Here is a 21,918-nt window from a genome sequence, read left to right on the forward strand (position 1 = left end):
TTATAAGAGTCTAAGAAATCAACCCATGATCACATAGCTAATAAATGACTGAAATGGACTTGAGTCGTTTAAACCTGACTTTCTTTTCTTATACTTATCCACTATATATCAGTAAAGAAAAGAGGCAGAAGACAACAGTTGACTTTCTAGTATATAGATACTTGGCTATAAACCAGGACAGGGTTTATAGAAACCTATAGAAAAATTACAGTTTTGTATTTTACCTAGAGTGACTTTAGGATATCTGTGGGAATATTATGACCTCAAATGGAGATATAACTTGACAGTGTGTCTGTGTTAATCAGAGCCGTAAGTATAAATTACATTACTCAAAGAGTATATAAAATTGGGAAGAGTAGAAAACACAAACCTGAAGATTAAAAAAAGAAAGAAAGAAAGAAAGAAAACATAGCCTGGTGAATCTTAACATTGTAGCAGAGACCATTTCTCAGTTACCTTTGTGAGCTCTTTGCAAGTGTACTACAAAGACCAAGCAAATGCACTTCAAAAATGCTGATGGAAGCAGTTAAGAGCGCTCACTGGCTGCTTCTCCAGGGGTCCTGAGATCAACTCCCAGCAACCACATGGTGGCTCACAACCATCTCTAGTGAGATCTGATACCCTCTTCTGGCATAAAGTGTACACCCATACATAAAATAAATAAATCTTTAAAAAAAAAAACCCTGCTGATAGAGAGGATACCTCTCACTATTAAGATTCAAATAAGATAAGGACTAAAATGAGTTTTGTTTTTAACAGTTAAATACCATGGGTGTAGAGGACTGACAAGATGTTTCAGCTCATAAAAGTACCCGCTACATACAAACTGGGTGGTGATGGCGCATGCCTTTCATCCTAGCACTCAGATGGATTTCTGTGAGTTAAAGGCCAACCTGATCTACAGAGCTAGTTCCAGGACAGCCAAGGCTATACAAAGAAATCCTGTCTTAAAAGAAAAAAAGAAGAAGGAGGAGGAGGAGGAGGAGGAGGAGGAGGAGGAAGAGGAAGAAGAAGAAGAAAGACCTTTTACAAAAGCTTTGACAACAGATACCGAGAACCCATAGTAGAGGGAGAGAACTAACTCCAGAAAGTTGGCTTCTGACTTCCACACAAACTCTGGCGTGCGTGTGCGCGCGCGCACGCGCACACACACACACACACACAAATTTTAAAAATTAATTGGTGCTGTGGCACACAGCTCAATGATAGAGCATTTGCCTAACATGTATGCCTTGGACTCAGTCCCCCAGCACCATTAATTTTTAAGTCCTTGGGCCCAGGTGTCATGGTGCTCACCTTAATCCCAGTACTCAGGAGGCAGAGCAGGCAGATTTTGTGAGTTCATGGCCAGCCTGGTCTACAATAGCAAGATCTAGGCCAGTGAGAGATCATAACTCAAACAAATCAGCAACTAAATAGAAATTTTTGAGTTGTTTTGATTTCAAAGGCAAATAGAATAGAAGGCAGCAGGAGAGGAAATGATTGTCAGTTTTGAGAAACTTGGCTATATAGGAATGACAAAAGAACTTGAGTAACAGTTGTTTTTAAACTAAGATTCCAGCATATCTTATAACTGGAGAGAAAGAAGCTAGTGAAAAGAGGTTGAGGTAGTAAGTAGAGAATATTTGATAAAATTCTTAGAACTTGAAAATGATGTCTTGCAGGAGCTATGATAAGTTAAAGGTAGATGTATCTCTTTACACACTGCATGAAATGGGATAAATTTCTTAACCCTGGGACTGGTATTAATTTGATTTTTTTTCCTTGTTTTGCTTCATTTTGTTTGAGATATATTCTTGGCTAGCCTGGAACTTCTGTGTAAATTAGTCTGGTCTCAAAATCAAAGTTCAGTCTACCTCTGCCTCCTGAGTGCCAGAATTAAAGGCATGCAGCACCATGTTCAGCACTTAAAATGTTGGGGTTTAGAGGGGGAGCAGTTTGTGGTACATGTCTTAGTCAGAGACACATGACCAAAGCAACTCTTACAAAAGAAGGCATTTGGGGGTTGGGAGAGGCTCACTTACAGTTTCAGAGGTTTAGTTCATTATCATCATTTGTGGGGAGCATGGTATTAGCATGCAGGCAGGTTCTGGAGCAGTAGTTGAGAGTTTTACATGTAATCTGCAGGCAGAGAGAAATAGACAGACGGACAGACAGACTGGGTCTGGCATTAGCTTTTGAAACCTCAAGGCCATACCTACTCCAGCCTAATCCTTTCAAACAATTACAATCCCTGGTGACGTAAGCATTCAAACCTATGAGCCTATGGGGACCATTCTTGTTCAAACAACCACAGTACATAAAAAGTATTTAAAAGTCAGTTGTGCATTGTGGTACACACTACTTGGCACTGGGAGGTAAAGGCAAGAGAATCAGGAGTTGGAGGCCAGAGCAGCCTGGGCTGTATCATACCCTAGAGAGGAAAGGGAGAGAGAGATTGATTGACATAGCTGATGCTACTTTGCAGATGTTCACGGATAACAAAGGTACGGCCAGACGTTCTTGGGTGGTTTGTTTCTTCTGGGATGCTGATCAGGAATGTGAGACAAGTGACTAGAAGAAATGAGGAGAACAGTTAAAATAGTAGTTATAGAGTACGAGAATATCCTGGTTAACTTAGATCAAGTAGATGGATCAACAAGGAGCTTTTAAGAAAACATGTGAGATTGAAAAGTATGAGCTTAGGTGGGGAATGGTGGTCGTTTCTAAGAGTGGAGAAAGCCACCTTCTCCATAGCTATAGGGAGTTTCAGGGCTAGTGTAGGTAAACAGGAAAGAGGTAATAACCTTTCACCAGTTGGGTCATTCTGTCTAGAAAGCCCTTTGCTTTTCTACATGCCAGTCTATTCCTCACCGCTCCAACTCAGATTTCTTTGGCTGCTTCACCAAAGCCAATTCCTAGTGTCATTTCTTTTGCCAGTTCTCATGGATCTGGAGACTGTCAAATCATCTTAGTCTCAATATGTCTTTATACAAGTCTTTAGTTTTGTATATCACTAAAAGCCTTGTCAACACCACCATGTAATTGGTAGTAAATTATCAGTTAACTAGTCTACCTCTCCTTGCTTCTTAAGCTGTTATTTATTTTCCATGTGTCTACATCTCACAGTGTGTTTGTAAGCTCTCAAAACCACTAAAAGGTAGTCAAACCACCAAGATTTTTATATATTAGTAGCCAGACAATCTCAACAACTAGGTCATTGTTGGAAATTGTGAGTATTTATTGATTATTCTGTAGACAGTGTTGAAGGTTTTATATAGTACACTGAACATGATAGAAATAGACCAGTAAAGAATTTACTCTTCATTTTACTCAGTAAGCCTATTTGCAACTGGTGCCTATTTGCAACTGACCTTTTTAGAGACATTTGGGGCCATTCAGTCTCTCACACTTAAGTTAAACTTGAGTAAACTAATCCAAGTTCTTAGGACTAGAATCCAAATTTCATTACTTCTGGAATTTCCCCTGCTACCAACATTGTTGTAAGAGCTGTATTTTAAATAATAGAGACCAATTTAAACAAAATCCTTATTTGAGCTGTTTTAACTCTCCCTCCTTTTTAATGTTGTACATACACATTTTTCTGATAGTATTCAGTGTACTTTTGATTTTGTATTTTTTTATTATATGTAAACATGTTTCATGTTTTAAGTTTCATAATTGTTTTTGGTAACTGCGTACTACTCATTAAATTGATACACCATAACCATAATATGTCAAAATGCCTATCATAGGAAAATAATTATTTCTGATTTATGGTGTGATGGATAATGCTGCACTAAACATCTTTGTGCATATCATTTTTTCTTCTGAATTATTTCCTTAGGAAAAATTCCCAGAAGTGGAATTACAGGATCAAAGGGTATGAACATTTTTATGGCTCTTAATATGTGCCAGTAGAATTTTCTTTAAGGATTGATGAAGCCACTGAGTGGCCTGAAAGGGATTTCAGCATTTGATCGGGACTAATAATCCTTTCACGTAGGCTAGGTTGGCAAGTGCTTCAGGCTTGAGTGTTTATCATGTACACTAGCTAACTTCATAGCCTTTGTTTGATGAGATAATTATAAGACAGGTAGTGTTTTGAATTAACCCTTCTGCTAATGCATAGTGGAAAATTCATTTGTTGTTATTACTTTTTTACTGTGTGCTTTGAATAAATGTATTTTACTATTTGTTTGTAGGATTTGATTAGAGACCAAGGGTTTCGTAGTGATGGAGGTAAGTAATGATTTTAGTTTTTTGTGTGTGTGGTTTTTTTTTTAAAGGCAAAAATGCAATTGCTTTGCTGCTTGTCTCCTTTATAGTTGCTTTTTTCATGAAACAGACACAGAGAAAAATGTGTAGAGAAAACCAAATCAGTTTTTGTTTTGTTTTTTTATAGTAGTTATCATTTATTGCTAGCAGAATTTAAAATTAGCCATAACACGTAGAGAAAATGAGAAGACATAAAAGAAAGTCTTAAATGTACCATCCATGATTTTAAAATACACTACCAAGGAGAGATCCTTAATTATTTTATCCACTTTTTAATTTCTCCTGCCTTCAAGTCTGGAGTCCTAAATTTCTTTTGGCTTCCACCAAATACTTAGAGACGCTTAGAATCAGATTAAATCACTCTTTGGGGTTGCCTGCCACATCTCAGTTTGTCAGACTTCATCAAGCATTTCTCATCAACTTTCCAGATCTATTTGAAATGTACATTTATTTCATGGAATGACCCATAATGGAAAAATTCAGTTATTCTCTTATTGGTATAGTAAATAAAGTATACACATGAGAAATTACATTAAGAGATTTCTTATAGAATTTCCATCTAGCCTCCCCTTCAGCAGAGATAAGATTATTTTAAGAAAGTGTTTTTTGAGCCAAGTGTGATAGCATATGCCTGTGATCCTAGCTGAGGCAGGAGAAACATGAGTTTGAGGATAGCCTAAGTCTACATAGCAAGACTCTCAAAAAAAACAAAACAAGAAAACTCTATAATAATGTACCCCATATATTTTCTAAGAGGTGGCATTTGAGACTGTCTTGAAGTTTTCTTGCAAGAGGTCTTCTGTATTAACCTTCTCAGCTGCCTTCTGTCTTACAAGGAAGACCATATTAGCTGCACACCATGCTGGGTTCTTCACTGTGACCTTCTGTATCTTCAAAATAGGTCCAAACCCAGACTCAGTATTTTATACTGAGTGAAGACTGTATACGCCTTGTATTCTTATGGTTCTGGACTTCTGTGAGGGTACCAAATAGCAAGCATGAATATGTACTTAGTATGAACTGTATCACATAGTTATTCGAGAGTTTTTGTTGTTTGTTATTCCATGAGCCTGCCAATGAATGTTGCTGCCAGTTTGACTTTCATGTCTTAATAGCTGTGGCTGCTGATAATTTTACCCAATACATCCAGCATTTAAATGTTCCATCATGTTAGCATCACAGTTAACTTAGTAGTAAACAGCCTGCTTAGTACCTAAAATCAAGTGGCATTTCTTATCTTTGTTATAAGTCACTTTTAAAAAATTCATTGGAGTTTTTATGAAAATATATGCAGATTTTTAAAAACCGTCCAGAATTATTTTGTAAAGCAGGCTTCAGTTCATCTAATTTATTCCCCATGACTTCTTTCATTTCTTCTGTGTGTCTGTCTTCCTGTGTTTGCCTGCCCCTCTCTTTCTCTTCTAACAGCCCCCTTGAACCAGCTGATGCGCTGTCTTCGGAAATACCAATCCCGGACTCCCAGCCCCCTCCTACATTCTGTCCCCAGTGAAATAGTGTTTGATTTTGAGCCTGGCCCAGTGTTCAGAGGTAGTTGGGCTCTTCTTTCTTGTTTTTACCCAAGCGAACTAAATATAAACTACAGATTCTGTTTGTGCCTCACCCTCACAGCGTGTGTTTGTAAGTGTGAGAGTTTTAAGTACTAAATTTCTGCTTGGCCTGGCTGGAATGCTCTGAATGTGCTTTTCACACATCCTCACTACTGCAAGCTTTCTGTATGCTGTCCATTATAAAGTTTTAAAAGCAAGAAAATTCTGAGTTGGGATTTCCATCTTGTTTATTGTTGTCTTATTTCTGTTTAGTCTTGATAACTTCTTAAATTCTGGGGGACTTGGGCAGGATTCCTTTTACTTTAGTTCATTAGATGATGACTTTGATTAAGGTTTTTTTTTGCTGGGCACATTGGCTCATATCTGTAACCTTAGCACTTGAGAAGCAGAGGCAGGAGGAGAGTCACTGAAGGTTTGAGGCCAAAGAGATTTTTATGAGACTTTGGACAGTTTTTTGAGATTTTGTCATAGAAGTAATTTTTTGTTCTTTATTTTTTCCTTTATATGCAATATATGTATATTGATTAATCCATAAACATTAATTCAGAAAAATTGAATCTATATATGTTAAATTACGCCCTCATGTGAGGGAAGTTAGTAATATAATTGTAGTCTCCTATTTTGCCTGTCATATTTATTTATTGTTAAATTAACTTTTAAATTTTAAGATAAAATTTGGGTATCTTAAATATTTTTTACAATTAAATTTACTGTCTTGATATCCTTAGTGACCTATAATTAATATAATGATGGTGCTTTAGAGTTTTCCATCAACTTAGCTGTTCCACAGTGTAGTGGAAGTCATTCAGTACTCAGTGATGTAGTTAAACTAAGTAATACAATAAATAAGAATTGTGCATGAGGCAAGTTGTTACTGCTGTATAATGTTGGAAGTTATCAGTGGTTTGTATAAAATGTATTGTGCTCTAGTTAAAAGAAATTCCAAAGAAATACCATTTTCTTTTAGAAAATTGCATATGCAATCATAGAACTTTCATATGGTGCTATAATATTATATAATGACTATAAAACATCTGTCCAGATTTAGCATTTAAATACTGTCATTGGCATCCTTGCTGTTTAAAAGAACCTGACTCTTTTTACCCTTGAGAGTAGTATATTTTATAATTTTTTGGAGTATGGAAGTTCTACCTGGAAATCTCAGGCCTGTTCACCATACATGTACTCTGTGGAGTCATTGCTCTAAACTCTTCTGTCCCATGTACCATATGTGCTTCTGCTGACTGAGCCTACTTACATAGCTCACTTGCCTTATAAAATATTGCTGTATATTTGAAATACAACTGGGATTCTGTAGCACTTATTTGCTCATTTTAATAATACTAAGTTTTTCAGAAAGTCTTGAAAGCCTATTTAGCAGGGCTGGAGAGATGATGGGTCAGCAGTTAAGAACACTAGCTGCTCTTCAGGAGACCAGGGTTCAGTTCCCAGCACCCACAATGGCAGCTCACCACTGTCTTTAGCTCCAGCTCTAGGAGTTCCAAAATCTTCACGTAGATACACATGCAGGTAAAAGACCATTGCCCATAAAATAAACATAAATAAAAAATAAAAGAAAAAGAAAGAAAACCAGGTCCTGGAGAGATGGTTCAGAGGTCAAGAGCACTGACTGTTCTTCCAGAGGACTCAGGTTCAATTCCCAGCAACCACATAGCAGCTCCAACCAAAAGGGATCTAATGCTGTCTTCTGTCATCCACAAGCACCAAGCAGACAAATGGTACACAGACAGTCAAAGCTCCTATAAACAAACAAAACAAAATAAAACAAACAAACAAAAAAACCAATAAAATACTAATTAAGAAAAAGAAAAGAAAGAAAGCCTGCTTAGCTTTGTTTATATTACTTTGCAATAAAGGTAACGATCTATATTTAATAGAAAAAATTCCAGGGACCACTGACACTGCCACCATCTCTTAAACAATAGAGCTACAGTTTGAGATCATATATAAATTTAGGACTAATATGAAAGAAATATTTTAACAGTAAGGCCATTAAAATGTTTCCGTTTTGATGTTTACTTTTTTTTTTTTAATATTGAGGCTATTGAAATATTACAAAATGGGGGCTGGAGAGATGGCTCAGCCGTTAAAGGCTAGGCTCACAACCAAAAATATAAGAGTTCGGTTCCCAGCACCCACGGCTGTCTCTCCAGCCAATTTAAAAAAAAAAAAAAAAAAAAAAAAAAAAAAAAAAAAGAAAATTACAAAATGGTTTGTTTTTTAGAGTTCTGCAGTGATTCTGTTATTGGAGTTTTGGTTTGGTTTTGTCTTTTGAGATAGGGTCTATGTATTATGTGGCTCTGCCTGTCCTAGATTCACTCTGTAGACCAGGCTGACCTCGAACTCACAGAGATCCACCTCCCCCCTCTGCCTCCCAAGTGCTAGGATTAAAGGTGTGTGGTACAATGCCTGTGCATTGGTTGTGATGTTTTAATTTTTTATCAAAGGAAGTGGAAGTTGGTAGTAAATTTTAGAAAGTGTGCCTTGGTGTAGAGATTGTGTTTTTCTAGATTTGTTTACTAGTATCAATCTTAACAGTCATTAAATTGGCCAGAAAACCAAAAGAAATTCAGTACTAATCGCAAATAATGCCTCTTTTGGCCTACCCTTTGTAAAAGGCCAATATTTAGACATGCACTGCATTTTAAAGTCTAGATCTCCCCACTTTGTGGCCTTGTTAAGTGAACATGCTTGCTCCTCCTTAATGCTTCCTCCTCCTTAATGAGGATAATTTCCCCTTCCTCTAATTTAGGGTCAACTACAGGTTTGTCCGCCACCCCACCTGCCTCATTACCTGGCTCACTCACTAATGTGAAAGCCTTACAAAAATCTCCAGGACCTCAGCGGGAAAGGAAATCATCATCATCCTCAGAAGACAGAAATCGAATGGTAAGGCTATGTGATGTGTTTTTCTTATAATCATAGCCAAATATAATATTTTTCTTTGTTTTTTTGTTCTGTTTTGTTTTTTGAGACAGGGTTAAAGGCATGTACGACCACTGCCTGGCCTGCCAAATATAATTTTACCATTTAGATATAAGAGGACTGTGTGATACAAAGTTCTTGTCAAATACATTTGAGTTGATGTTTTTTTTGTGTAAAGTATATTCACACAAAACTGATTTTTTGCTTCCATTTCTAATCAATTTTTTGTTTTGTGTTTTGAGACAGGGTTTCTCTGTGTAGCTTTGTGCCTTTCCTGGAACTCACTCTGTAGTCCAGGCTGGCCTCGAACTCAGAGATCCGCCTGGCTCTGCCTCCTGAGTGCTGGGATTAAAGGCATGTGCCACTACTGTCTGGCCTAATCAAATTTTTAAGAGGTCATTTTGAAAGGAAAATAATGTTCTGTTTCTAAAATAAGGAGAACGGGTATAAACAAGTATTCAGAAAGCATGAATAAGCATATGTGTTCTAAAAGCTGGTTCAGAATTCAATATCTACCAAATGACATTCTTCCATATTTAAAAATTAATTTTCTGCTACTTTTACCTTACCAAAGCAATTGGTATGTTAATTTTTTTCTTTTTTGATGACCAAATCAGTTAAAATATGTAAGGAAATCTAGTACCAACAGTTACCATAACATATTAAGTTAAATTTTTAGGGATTTGAAGCCAAAACTAGCCACAAATATATAGTTGCTATCTAGCCTCTGTAGTCCTCCAAATAGTTAAAAAGCCATTTTATTTTGATTTTAATAATATCTATTTAATAATAACATTACTACACATAATAAATTATTATTTTAATTTTTTAATTAGTATTTTATTATTTTGTGTATATGGGTGTTTAAATGTATGTATAAGGACAACATGTACATGCCAGTGCTGAAGGAAGCCAGAAGAGTGCAGTGGATCTCTAGGATTAGAGTTATGGATGATTGTGAGCTGCCATGTGGGTGCTAGGACTTGAACCCAGGTCCTCTAGAAGAATAGCTACTGTTCCTAATTTGTGAAATATCTTTCCAGCACAGTTATTTCTGCTTTTAAGTAATTTTCCATTCTAATATTGACTCATCTTAAATTAGTTTTGTATTTTGAGTCACGATTGTAATATTGCTTCCTCAACATGGTGGTGTTCTATTGTTTTCTTTCTTCTTTTCTTAGAAAGACCTTGCTCTCTTCCTAACTTCCTGTCAGGCAGCAATATATTTAGCATGAAATATGGTTTTTCTCTTTTGTTTGACTTGACTTGACTTTTGCACTGTATTTTTTTTTGAGAAAACACTTGGTAGACGAGATTCAAGTGATGATTGGGAGATTCCTGATGGACAGATTACAGTGGGACAAAGAATTGGATCTGGATCATTTGGAACTGTCTACAAGGGAAAGTGGCATGGTATGTATGTAATATGGTTCCATTGGCACAAGTAAGATACGTTTAAAAACTTTGGTTTTAAAAATTCAAGCCAAAGCTGGGTGTGATGGCACAAACCAGCCTGATCTATAGAGCTAGTTCTAGGACAGCCAGGACTACACAGAGAAACCTGTCTGTGGGGTAGAGGGATGACAAGCCAGGCATTATGACACACACCTATATCCTAGCACTTAGGATGTAGAAGCATGAGCATTAGGAGTTCAAGGTCATCCTTAGCTATGGAGAAAGTTCAAGACCAACTTGAGTACTACAAGAGACTGTCTCAAAGACAAATATGAAGTCAAAATATTCACTTGTTTGCATCATTAAACTGTTCGATCAAATGCAGTAGTCCTCCAAAGGTTTCTAACAAAAATAATGGAACATAAAAACTGGCTTCACAGTAGCCAAGGTTGCTGTCAGTACTTTACAGTAGAGACTTGTAAAGATGAAGCTCATTAAGCTATCTAGTCCAAAAGGAAGTTCGTTTTCCTTTTAGAAGTATTCCTTTTGATAATTTTATGGATATTATAAGTCACAAGTAAGCATAAAAAATGTTCAGCCTCGGAGTTGGGAATTTAACTCAATTTTAAGGCTCTGGGTTTGGTCCTGGAGAGGAGGGGTACAAAATGACAAAACATGTTCATCCTCACTAGTTTTCTAAGATTACAAATTCAAAAGATAGAAACCACAACTCTCCTTCCAAATGAACAAAAAAAAAAATTAATTGATTACATGTAGATTGCAATTATAATCCTGCTTATTTCCCTCTTGCTAATGTGGAAATATGAAAATTTGGAAGACTGTACATTGAGCCTAAGCAAGTAATTGGACAGCAATGAACAAGTTGATACCTGGGAATGTATACTTCCCAGAGGTATGATAATAATGGAAAATTAAAGTAGACTTGAACACTCACTAGTAGAAGGTTTGATTAACACATCGATATATCCATATATAGTTATATAAGAGTCAAAATTACATAATAGAGCTACAGTGATATGGAAAGGTATCTAATATGTTAAGTTGTTTGAAGCAGCATATGTAATACCTTCATGTTAAAGATCTATATAAGGGCTGGAGAGTTGGCTCAGAGGTTAAGAGCACTGGCTGTTTTTGCAGAGGTCCTGAGTTTAATTCCCAGCAACTACATGATGGCTTACAACCATCTGTAATGTGTCCAAGTGCCCTCTTCTGGCCTGTAGTAAAGACATACATGCAGGCACAACACTGTATACATAATAAATAAATCTTTTTTTAAGATCTATAAAAAATATTAACAGTATAAAAATGCTATGTAAATTATCTCATAAGGTTAAGTAGCCTGTTCTTCTATGAATAATAAGAGAAACAGTTTCTTGTGAATCTTAACATGCCTTTTAGCTGTCGCAATGATGGATTTTATTTTCCTTAAGTCTAGACACGCCATGTAGAGTCATGTTATTTAAAAGGTGTACTGCACTGCTGTTTACATGGACATTTTGTGTGGGTGCTTTGAAGTGCCTTGCATCAGGGATTAGGATCAATTGAATTATTTTTTCATGGGGTTATGTAAAGCATGTAACTAGATACTGCTTTGGTATATAACTGTTGTAGCTTTACCATAGATTTACTTGAGTAGAGAAATACCTTTAAATTATGACACTCTGGAGAATGGGTGTGAGGATCTTCCGATACAGCCCAGTGCTTTTCATTGAACATGGCAAATGAGTAGTAAATGTTGATGTATCCTGCACATGACAGGATGGGGTTTTCTTCATTATAATATTGAGATTTTAAATTCTTATGAAAGTCTTGATAATTTTTATAATAAACATTAAGAATGGCTATGCTTAAGGAACAGGCTTTTCTGTAGAAAGACTTAATGGTATTCTTCATTGCTTTAAACCTGAGGACCGTTTACTTTATATTATATTTAACTTGTAGAGTAATACATGAGGAAAATCACAAAAACTTGAATATTTTATTTTAAAAAGATCTATATAAAAATATTAACATAAAATGCTATGTGAATTCTCTCATAAGGTTATCATTTCATATGCATTCATTAGGTATTTATACTACATACACAGATAAACTTAGGATATATACATACATATATATACATACATGACAAGGGTTATTTCTGAGTGCATAATTTTTTTTTTAAGATTTATTTATTTATTATATATACAGCATGTATGACCAGAAGAGGGCACCAGACCTTATTACAGATAGTTGTGAGCCACCATGTGGTTGCTGGGAATTGAACTCAGGACCTCTGGAAGAGCAGTCGGTGCTCTTAACCTCTAAGCCATTTCTCCAGCCCTGAGTGCCATAATTATGAGGAATTTTTTATTTATGCTTTTCTGAAACATTTAAGTAGTAAGCAGTATTAAGTGATATAGCTGATAGAATGAGTACTATATTACTTTGATAGTTAAGAAAAAGATAGATAGTGGTTTTATGTATATGTATACCTATATTATTTATAACTGTTCAGATAATTGAAATTCGCCAAGTGAATACATTTGTGATTAATAAGCATAACACTTATAGCCTTCTAGAAGGTTCCCACGTGCGCTCTTCATTCACTCTCCTTGCAAAGATAAATAACATGTTGACTTAAGTAGGATATAATGTGTAATCTTTTTGTGTGTGGCTCCTTTTTTCAATATTGTAAGGTCCATCAATGTTGTCACTCATCTCTGAGTAGTATTCCATTGTGTGACTGTAACGCGATTTCTCCCATCTGCTGTATAATAAGCATTTGGATAGTTTCCAGTTTGGTGCTATTCTGAATGATGCTACAGTGCATATTTTTAGTATATGCCTTTTGAAGAACATATGTATGCTTTTTTTACTGGCTGTATGCCTAGCAGAGAATTATAGAACTACACCATATGCATGCTTACATTTTTATAGCTATCCCATCAATGCTGTCAATTGATTGTACCAGTTTACACATCTACTAACGTTGTGTAAGAGTTCATTTTAAGCCCGGCCATGGTGGGCACGCCTTTAATCCCAGCAGGAGGCAGAGGCAGGTGGATCTCTGTGAGTTTGAGGCCAGCCTGGTCTACAGAGAGAGTTCCAGGACAGGCAAGGCTACATAGACCTGTGTTGAAATAACCCCCCCGAAAAAAAAAAGTTAAAGTATGATTATAATTTTAGTAATTTTCTAGTCAACATTGTAATAAGTCATAAGTTTTGGAGAAAAAATTTGCAAGTTGTTATTGTAAGCTAAGCTCCATTGGACCCGTTGTCCGTAGTTTCAGCATTCATTTAGTAAATAACACCTCATTTAACATAGTCAAATAATTACAAAAATTCCCTGAGTACTTAATAGGCTAAACGAAAGTCCCAGTAGAAAAAAAAGTTGACTATATTTTAGCTTATATTTTGAAATAGTAGTATAAGAATATCACTGTTAGTTGCTTTGTGTGGGGTAGTAGTGGCACATGCCTTTTCAGAGGCAGGCTGATCTTGGTGAGTTCAAGGTCAGCCTGATCTACAGAAGAAGTTCCAGGATGACCAGAGCTGTTAAACAGAGAAACTCTGTCTCAAAAAACCTTTAAAAAGGCCGGGCGGTGGTGGCGCACGCCTTTAATCCCAGCACTCGGGAGGCAGAGCCAGGCGGATCTCTGTGAGTTCGAGGCCAGCCTGGGCTACCAAGTGAGTCCCAGGAAAGGCGCAAAGCTACACAGAGAAACCCTGTCTTGAAAAATCAAAAAAAAAAAACCTTTAAAAAAAAAAACAGGAAGAAGAAGGAAAGTACAGTTTAATAGGTGGTTAAATAAAACTGTGACAATTAGCAAAAACACCCAATAATATTTCATATTTTATAATTTGAAATTTTGGAATAACAATTTTCTTTCAGGCGATGTGGCAGTGAAAATGTTGAATGTGACAGCACCCACACCTCAACAGTTACAGGCCTTCAAAAATGAAGTAGGAGTACTCAGGTGAGCTTGTAGATTACTGCTTCCCAGTGAATTCACTTCAAGTAGAGAAACAATGTGTCTGTGTACAGTTCGGGTTGGTACTGTTTTCCTGATATGCAGTATCATTTAGTACTGTTTATAGAAGACATATTCCTAGACTGAATTAATGGAAAGAGAAAGTGTCTGATCGTGTATAATGATAGTTCCATTTAGGAAAATAATACTCTAAAAATTCTAAATGTGTCAAAACACATTTAAAATTGTATTAGTCCTGGGATAAGACTTATATAGGGAAGATTCTGGAGTTATAATTTTGTGTGAGAGAAATGTTCAACAAAACTAAGATTTCAATGCAGAGAAGGCTATGTATTCAAGAGGGTACATAGGTCCTCTTACATTGCAGAGAGCAGAACAAGGGAGCTAGTTGTTGAGGGTAGAGGAAAATAGTTTTGCTTTCACATAGAAAGACTTCCTAATATGTTTAGAACCACTTAAACAAAAGCAACCTCTACTTCCTCACTCAATGTACTTAAATATTATGTTTCTCAATAGATTTGTAGGTTGGACTAGATAATTATGGGTTAACCTTATTTTGTTTCTAGTACTTTTTACTGAGAGCATAGTATTGGTAGACTGATTTGGCTCTGTTTAAAGAATTGTTACTCATTGTCACATTTCTTTTTTACAGGAAAACACGACATGTGAATATCCTACTTTTCATGGGCTATTCAACAAAGCCACAACTGGCTATTGTTACCCAGTGGTGTGAGGGCTCCAGCCTGTATCACCATCTCCACATCATTGAGACCAAATTTGAGATGATCAAACTTATAGACATTGCTCGGCAGACTGCACAGGGCATGGAGTAAGTTCAGTTCTGTTAAATCTTCATACCTGACTAAAGGCCCTAATAATACCTCTTGTGGGATACATTTTAAGTTTCTGTGCAAGAATACTAACTAATAACTAGTACTAGCTTATTAAAAACATAATATTTCTCTCCAGGCGATGATGGCGCATGCCTTTAATCCAGCACTTGGGAGGCAGAGGCAGGGGAATCTCTATGAGTTTGAGACCAGCCTGGTCTACAGAACGAGATCCAGGACAGGCACCAAAACTACACAGAGAAACCCTGTCTTGAAAAAAAATTAATAATATTTCTCTAGTTCAGTTCTTTAAAGTACACAATGAGTGTAGTATTTGATGAGAACTTTACAGTTGCAAATGATGATTAGCACTCAGTGATTTATGAGAAAAGCAGGACCCCCCTCCAAAAGAAAAAAAAAGCCATTACTAGTTAATGAAAAATATGTGACTATTATCTGTGCTTTCAAATAATTTTCCCTTGCATGCTTGTATTTTCTGCTGCAAAGTAGTCAGTTATTAAAGTTTTAAATGAATATCTATATTCTGATCCTAGTTGAGGACTTGAAGTTGAAACATATATGTCTACTGAATTTTGCTTTATAACTCAAAAGATACATGTTGTAAGATTTATATAGGTTAAAATTAACTGAGGCCAGATATACTGGTGTACTCCTTTAATCCCAGCCCTCAAGAGACAGAGGCAGAGGCAGAGGCAGGCGATCTCTGTGAGTTCAAGGTCAGCCTGGTCTACAGAGTGAGTTTCAGGACAGCCAGGGCTACACAGAGAAACCCTGTCTCGAAGGAAAAAAAAAAAAAGAACTGGCTCAAAAAGAATTTTTGCATAAAACTCTTTAAGTGGAATTAAACAGTTGAAAGGTAAAAGTTAGGGCTGCAGATGTAGTTTAGTAGTAGAGCACTTAAGCACCAACCCTAGGGGAAATCCCTAGCACAAAACAAAAGAAAAAAAGAACATTTTAAAAGTAATTAGCTGAGGCCAGGCTTGGTGATACATGCCTTTAATCCCAGCATTGGAGAGGCAGAGGCAGAAGGATCTCTTTGAGTTCCAGAACTAACTAGAGAGACTCTGTCTCAAAAAAAGCACTTAGCTGAAAACAATAAAATATAAACTTGAAAGCTCTATGAATAGATGAATAGTTTAAAAGTATGTCTTAACTAGTATGCAAATTGATTCTGCGTGCATGTATTATTATGTCATTTAATCTTTAAAATATTATAAAGTAGATACTTTAATTTTCCTTTTACAGCTTTTTGTTGGAGGGGTGGGGTTCTAGATAGGGTTTCTCTGTGTAACATCCCTAGCTGTCTTGGAACTCGCTCTATAGACCAGGCTGGCCTCAAACTCACAGAGATCTGCCTGCCCCTGCCTCCAGAGTGTTGGGATTAAAGATGTGATCCACCACTGCCAGCAGAAACAGGCTTTTAAATAATTTCTATAAGTAACCTGTTAGGTCTCATATTTAGCAAAGTAATTTTAACTTAAGATTTCAGGAAAAAAAAAGGTTTCAGACTTTCAGACTAGTTTTCCCATAACCACTTATGCAACCCTTACATTATAAAATTGGAACAAAAGAGTAAAAGTGAATATGTCTTAACACCTACAACTCTTCCCTCAAGATCAGTTACAGGAAATAAGTATGAAGACAGATCTCCAAACCATATCTGATTCCTCAACTTTTTCACTTTCCCTCATTCAAAACTAGGCAGTAACTTACAACAAGCCCGTGTCTAACCGAAATGCTTTATTACTCATAGTGTCTTAGTCACTGTTCTTCTGCTGTGAAGAGACAACTCTTATAAAAGAAAGCATTTAACTAGGGCATTCTTACAGTTCGCAAGACTTGGTCTGATATTCAATAACATCCTTAACTTCTCTACTAGCAAAACAAGCTCAGTCCTTCAACAAAGCAAGAAGTTTAATCTATTCAAATCTAAAAGAGTGTATTTAGGGCCGGGTGGTGGTGGCGCACGCCTTTAATCCCAGCACTCGGGAGGCAGAGTCAGGAGGATCTCTGTGAGTTCGAGGCCAGCCTGGGCTACCAAGTGAGTCCCAGGAAAGGCGCAAAGCTACACAGAGAAACCCTGTCTCAAAAACCAAAAAAAAAAAAAAGAAGAAGAAGAGTGTATTTTAAAAAAAGAATTTTTTTTTTCTGGTTTTTTGAGACAGGGTTTCTCTGTGTAGCTTTGGAGCCTGTCCTGGGACTCACTTTGTAGACCAGGCTGGCCTCGAACTCACACAGATCCACCTCCCTCTGCCTCTGCCTCCTTAGTGCTGGGATTAAAGGTGTATGTCACCACCACTTGGCCAGAGTGTACTTTTTATTACCAGTTTGAAATTAATGAAAAAAAAAAAAAAACAGTACCTTTTTCCATTTCTTTTTTTTCCTTCCAATTGAGATGGTAATTTGCATCTGCTCAAATGTACCAATATATTCTAGTTTCTAAAGTCTTTGACAGATTAAAAAACTCTTAGTAAAATTACTAGTTAGGTTTTAGGTTAAAGTGACAGATTTTTTTTTTCTGTCTCTTCAATCCCATTAAAACTACAGTAAGCAGAGCCAGGAGGATCTCTGTGAGTTCGAGGCCAGCCTGGGCTACCAAGTGAGTCCCAGGAAAGGCGCAAAGCTACACAGAGAAACCCTGTCTCGAAAAACCAAAAAAAAAAGAAAAAAAAAAAAAAACAAAAAAAAAAACTACAGTAAGGTAGCCAGGCAGTAGTGGCACACGCCTTTAATCCCAGCACTCAGGAGGCACAGCCAGGCCTGGTCTCCAAAGCGAGTTCCAGGAAAGGCACAAAGCTATACAGAGAAACCCTGTCTCGAAAAACAAAAAACAAAACAAAAAAAAAAAAAAAAAAAAAAAAAACTACAGTAAGGAAATATTTTCATAAATCTAAACTAAAAAGGCAGACAGAGAAAGAAGACAGTAGTCACATTTTTGAAAGTTGGAAAGCAAGTGGAGAACTGATGATGGGCTTTAGAAGAAAGCAAAAAGACTAAATCATTAATTGCCAATGAAAAGCATCATGTTTACATCACAGAACGTTCAAAAGTATACAGAAATTGGTTTCAGAAATTGTCGGTTCCTGCACTGGGGAAGCTATTTTGTGAATCCCTCTCCTGGCCAGTGCCACTGAGCAACTGGCAGAAAGACTCGGAAACGCCCATCTCTGGCTGGGGAATTCTGCTGTGTCTAGGACTTGGACATCTTTCCAAAACAGTGGGACTGGGTGGCTGGGTACTTACCAGATGATGGTCAACTGTGCTGCCCAGTGCACACAGTTTTGTGGGGGAGGAGGGCAGTGTTAGGAATTAGACCTAGGGCTAATCCCTAGAACAAGTGTTCTGCCTGTTCTCTCTTTGATTCCCAGATATTAGTAGCCAAACCTGACTCTTCCTACAAGTCCTAAAAGCCTTCTCTAGGAAATCTCACCAGACCAGGAGGAAAGAGTGTCACTGTACAATTGACAAACAATAAATCAGACAATTTACTAGTCTCCCATTTAGTCTGAATAAGACAAATTGTCTCTCAGTCACCAGACATTAGAGAAGAAGTCTGATAGAAATGAAAGGTCAAAACATACCAGGGTGGGGTGCACTGGGAAAACCAGATCCATGAAAGGCGAGGTTACCACTCTCACCAAGAGAAAAGTGTATTCGTTTCCTAGGGGAGATTAAGAAACAAAAAGACTATTTCATTAAAAAGATGCTTTCTGCTGGGCGGTGGTGAGGTTTACCTTTAATCTCAGCACTCAGGAGGCAGAGTCAGGTTAATCTCTGTGAGTTCAAGGCCAGCCTCGTCTACAGAGTGAGTTCCACGAAAGGCTCCAAAAGCTACACAGAGAAACCTTGTCTCAAAAAGCAAAACAAAACAAAAACAAGATGCTTTCTAAAAAAAATTTGTAGCCAGGCATGGTGGCATGTGTCTATGACCCCAACACTTGGGAGACAGGCAGGAGGATTGTCTAGTCTACACAGCATGTTCCAGGCCAGTCAAAGCAATGTTCTGCCTAAAAATCATTACCATTGAATATCAAAATGTTTAAGTGTTGCTAATGTAGTACATTGGAAATTGTATCCTTTTCATTTATTTTAACCTTTTTAAATGTTAATTTAAAATTCACAAGGAGTTATATAATTTGTTAGAATTCATTTGAGTTGTCTTCAGCAAAAGAAGTTTAAACCTACCGGGCAGTGGTGGCACATGCCTTTAATCCAGCACTTGGGAGGCAAAGACAGGCAGATCTCTGTGAGTTCAAGGCCAGCCTGGTCTACAGAGTAAGTGCCAGGACTATGCAGTGAAACCTTGTCTCAAAAAACAAAACAAAAAAAAAATTTTAAACTATTATACAATTTTGCTGATTGTAATGGCATACATAGCCTGTAACCCCTGGCACTTGGGAGCTGGAGGCAGGAAGTTCAGAGTCCAAACCAGCTGTAATATGTGAGAACTTGCCCAAAACAGCAACAACAGGCTATCTGGTTCAATATTAGTTTGTCTGTTGTTATATTGCATAGTTCAGAAAAGGAGATGCTAAGATAATTTTTTAACAAACTGAGTTGCATAAATTTATATAAGTAGTTCAAACAATACCAGTTTGTATAAGTAACTATTCCCCCTATTCTGTCATCAACCCACTAAAGTATCTATCATATTGGGTATTTGGAGTTTTGTTTTTGCTTTTTTGAAATAGGGTTTTACTATGTAGCCCTGGCTGGCTTGGAATTCACTGTGTAGACCAGATAGGCTCAAACTTACAAATTCCTCCTGCCTCTCTGCTTCACTAGAATGGGGATTAAAGGCATGCAATACAACATACACGGCCCATATTTTGATTTGTTTAAGTGTTGTATATATATATTCAGTTTTACAGTGTGAAAAAAAATCAATTTAAGATCAGTTCTGTACCCCTCCAGCTATTTCTTTTCATTTGTACTTAAGACTCTTTTTTTTTTTTTTTTTTTTTTTTTTTTTTGGTTTTTCGAGACAGGGTTTCTCTGCATAGCTTTGCGCCTTTCCTGGAGCTCACTTGGTAGCCCAGGCTGGCCTCGAACTCACAGAGATCCGCCTGGCTCTGCCTCCCGAGTGCTGGGATTAAAGGCGTGCGCCACCACCGCCCAGCTGTACTTAAGACTCTTATATCAACTGTCTGCTCAACATGTCCGCTTGATTGTCTAATGAGATCTCGAGTTTATATATCTAAAACTCAGCTGCTGATCTCTCTAACCTGTCTTCAGCACTGTGCTTGCAGCTGCTTATCTCAGACATTATACAGTATTCCTTGAGTCCTCTCTTTTTTTTCCCACCACAAACCAATCTGTTACCAACATTGTATCTGGGTTTTGATACTGTGTTATGAGACAGGGTTTCTCTGTATGGTCCTGGCTGTCCTGGGACTCACTCTGTAGACCAGGGTGTGCACCACCACACCCAGCACTCAGTGGGTCTATTTTTAAAGAATACCCAGAGCCTTATAACTTCTTGTCACTTATTTAGGTCATCTTCCTATTCAAGCTCCCATCAGCATACCTGAATTATCTATCTCCCAGCTTCCACACTTGAGTACCTCAATTTAGTTTCAACACAGCAGCATATTTGGCCCTGTTAAAACAGATAGGGTTGGGGCTAGGGAGATGGCTCAGTTGTTAAGAGCACTGGTTGCTTTTCCAGAGGTCCTGAGTCCAATTCCCAGCAACTACATGGTGGCTCACAACCATCTGTAATGAGATCTGGTGCTCTCTTCTGGCTTGCAGGCATACATGCAAACAGAATAGTGTATACATAATAAATAAATAAATCTTTAAAAAAAAAAAAAAAAAGCTAGATTGTGCCGGGCGGTGGTAGTGCACCTTTAATCCCAGAACTGGGAGGCAGAGGCAGGTAGAACTCTGTGTGTTCGAGGCCAGCCTGGGCTACAGAGTGAGTTCCAGGAAAGGCGCAAAGCTACACAGAGAAACCCTGTCTCAGGGAAAGAAAAAAAAAAAAAAAGCTAGAGTGTAGCTGCATGATAGTGGTTCATGCCTTTAATGCCAGCACTTGGGAGGCAGAGCCAGGCCTGGTCTACAAAGTGAGTTCCAGGACAGCCATGGCTACACAGTGAAACCCTATCTTGAAAAACCAAAAAAAAAAAAAAAAAGGAAAGAAAGAAAGAAAAAAAAAGAGAAAGTTAAGTTAGATTATAAAATGTTCCTAGGGTAATTAACACAAATGGAGTTTAAACCCAAATCTGAGTGCTCAGAACCTCTCCTTCTCCCGTGTCCCTTCAGTCATTTCACTTCTACTCTTTAGTTTTCTTCTCTGCATGGATAGAATTGCTGTCCCTTCGCCTGCCTCACAAAGAAGCATAAAGTCTGGTTATACAACCAGACTATATAAAAAAATATTCTGAGAATGTCAAGATATCTCACGTGTATAAAAGGTAGTAATAATCCTCCGTTTTCTTGTAAAAATGTGTCGTTTTTACTTGTACATTTAGGTCCTTGGTCCACTTGAGATGACTGTGTCTGAAGTAGCAGTTGAGGCTCTTTTCTTTTCCCTATGTGCATTCCCTCCCAGTTGTCCAGCAGTCCTTGTTGAACAGACCATCCTTTCCTCCATTTAGTTACTTTGTTTTTGTAAGTAAGTGTTATGCCTCTGCTTTTAGGTTTCAGCTTGTAGGTGTTTGATACGGGTTATGAAAATGAAACAATAGTATGCTTTTTGCTTTCCCACCAATACTATGAAATTCTTTGTTTATTTACATATCCATTCTGTTCAGGCCAGTCTTCTACTTAGTAGAAGTGATTCAAGTATTTTCTAAAGGAAATACATACTTACTACCTTCTCTACTGCATGTCCCAACTAGGAAATGAAAGAAATCCAAAAGTATCATATTGGCGTATTACAAGACCCAGTATCACTAAGTTCTT

General features: G+C 37.2%; 1 protein-coding gene across 1 annotated transcript in view; it reads left to right on the forward strand.

Annotated features, from left to right (window-relative positions):
* Positions 1-21,918, forward strand: part of Braf (B-Raf proto-oncogene, serine/threonine kinase) — a 128,462-nt gene that overhangs the window by 78,765 nt on the left and 27,779 nt on the right. The window contains 7 exon segments of the mRNA XM_028889335.2: positions 3,827-3,862; positions 4,185-4,221; positions 5,686-5,805; positions 8,599-8,735; positions 10,067-10,184; positions 14,062-14,146; positions 14,814-14,990. Of these exon segments, the coding sequence (XP_028745168.2) occupies positions 3,827-3,862; positions 4,185-4,221; positions 5,686-5,805; positions 8,599-8,735; positions 10,067-10,184; positions 14,062-14,146; positions 14,814-14,990 (710 nt within the window).

This window comes from Peromyscus leucopus, chromosome 3, assembly GCF_004664715.2.
Source record: "Peromyscus leucopus breed LL Stock chromosome 3, UCI_PerLeu_2.1, whole genome shotgun sequence".
NCBI lineage: Eukaryota > Metazoa > Chordata > Mammalia > Rodentia > Cricetidae > Peromyscus > Peromyscus leucopus.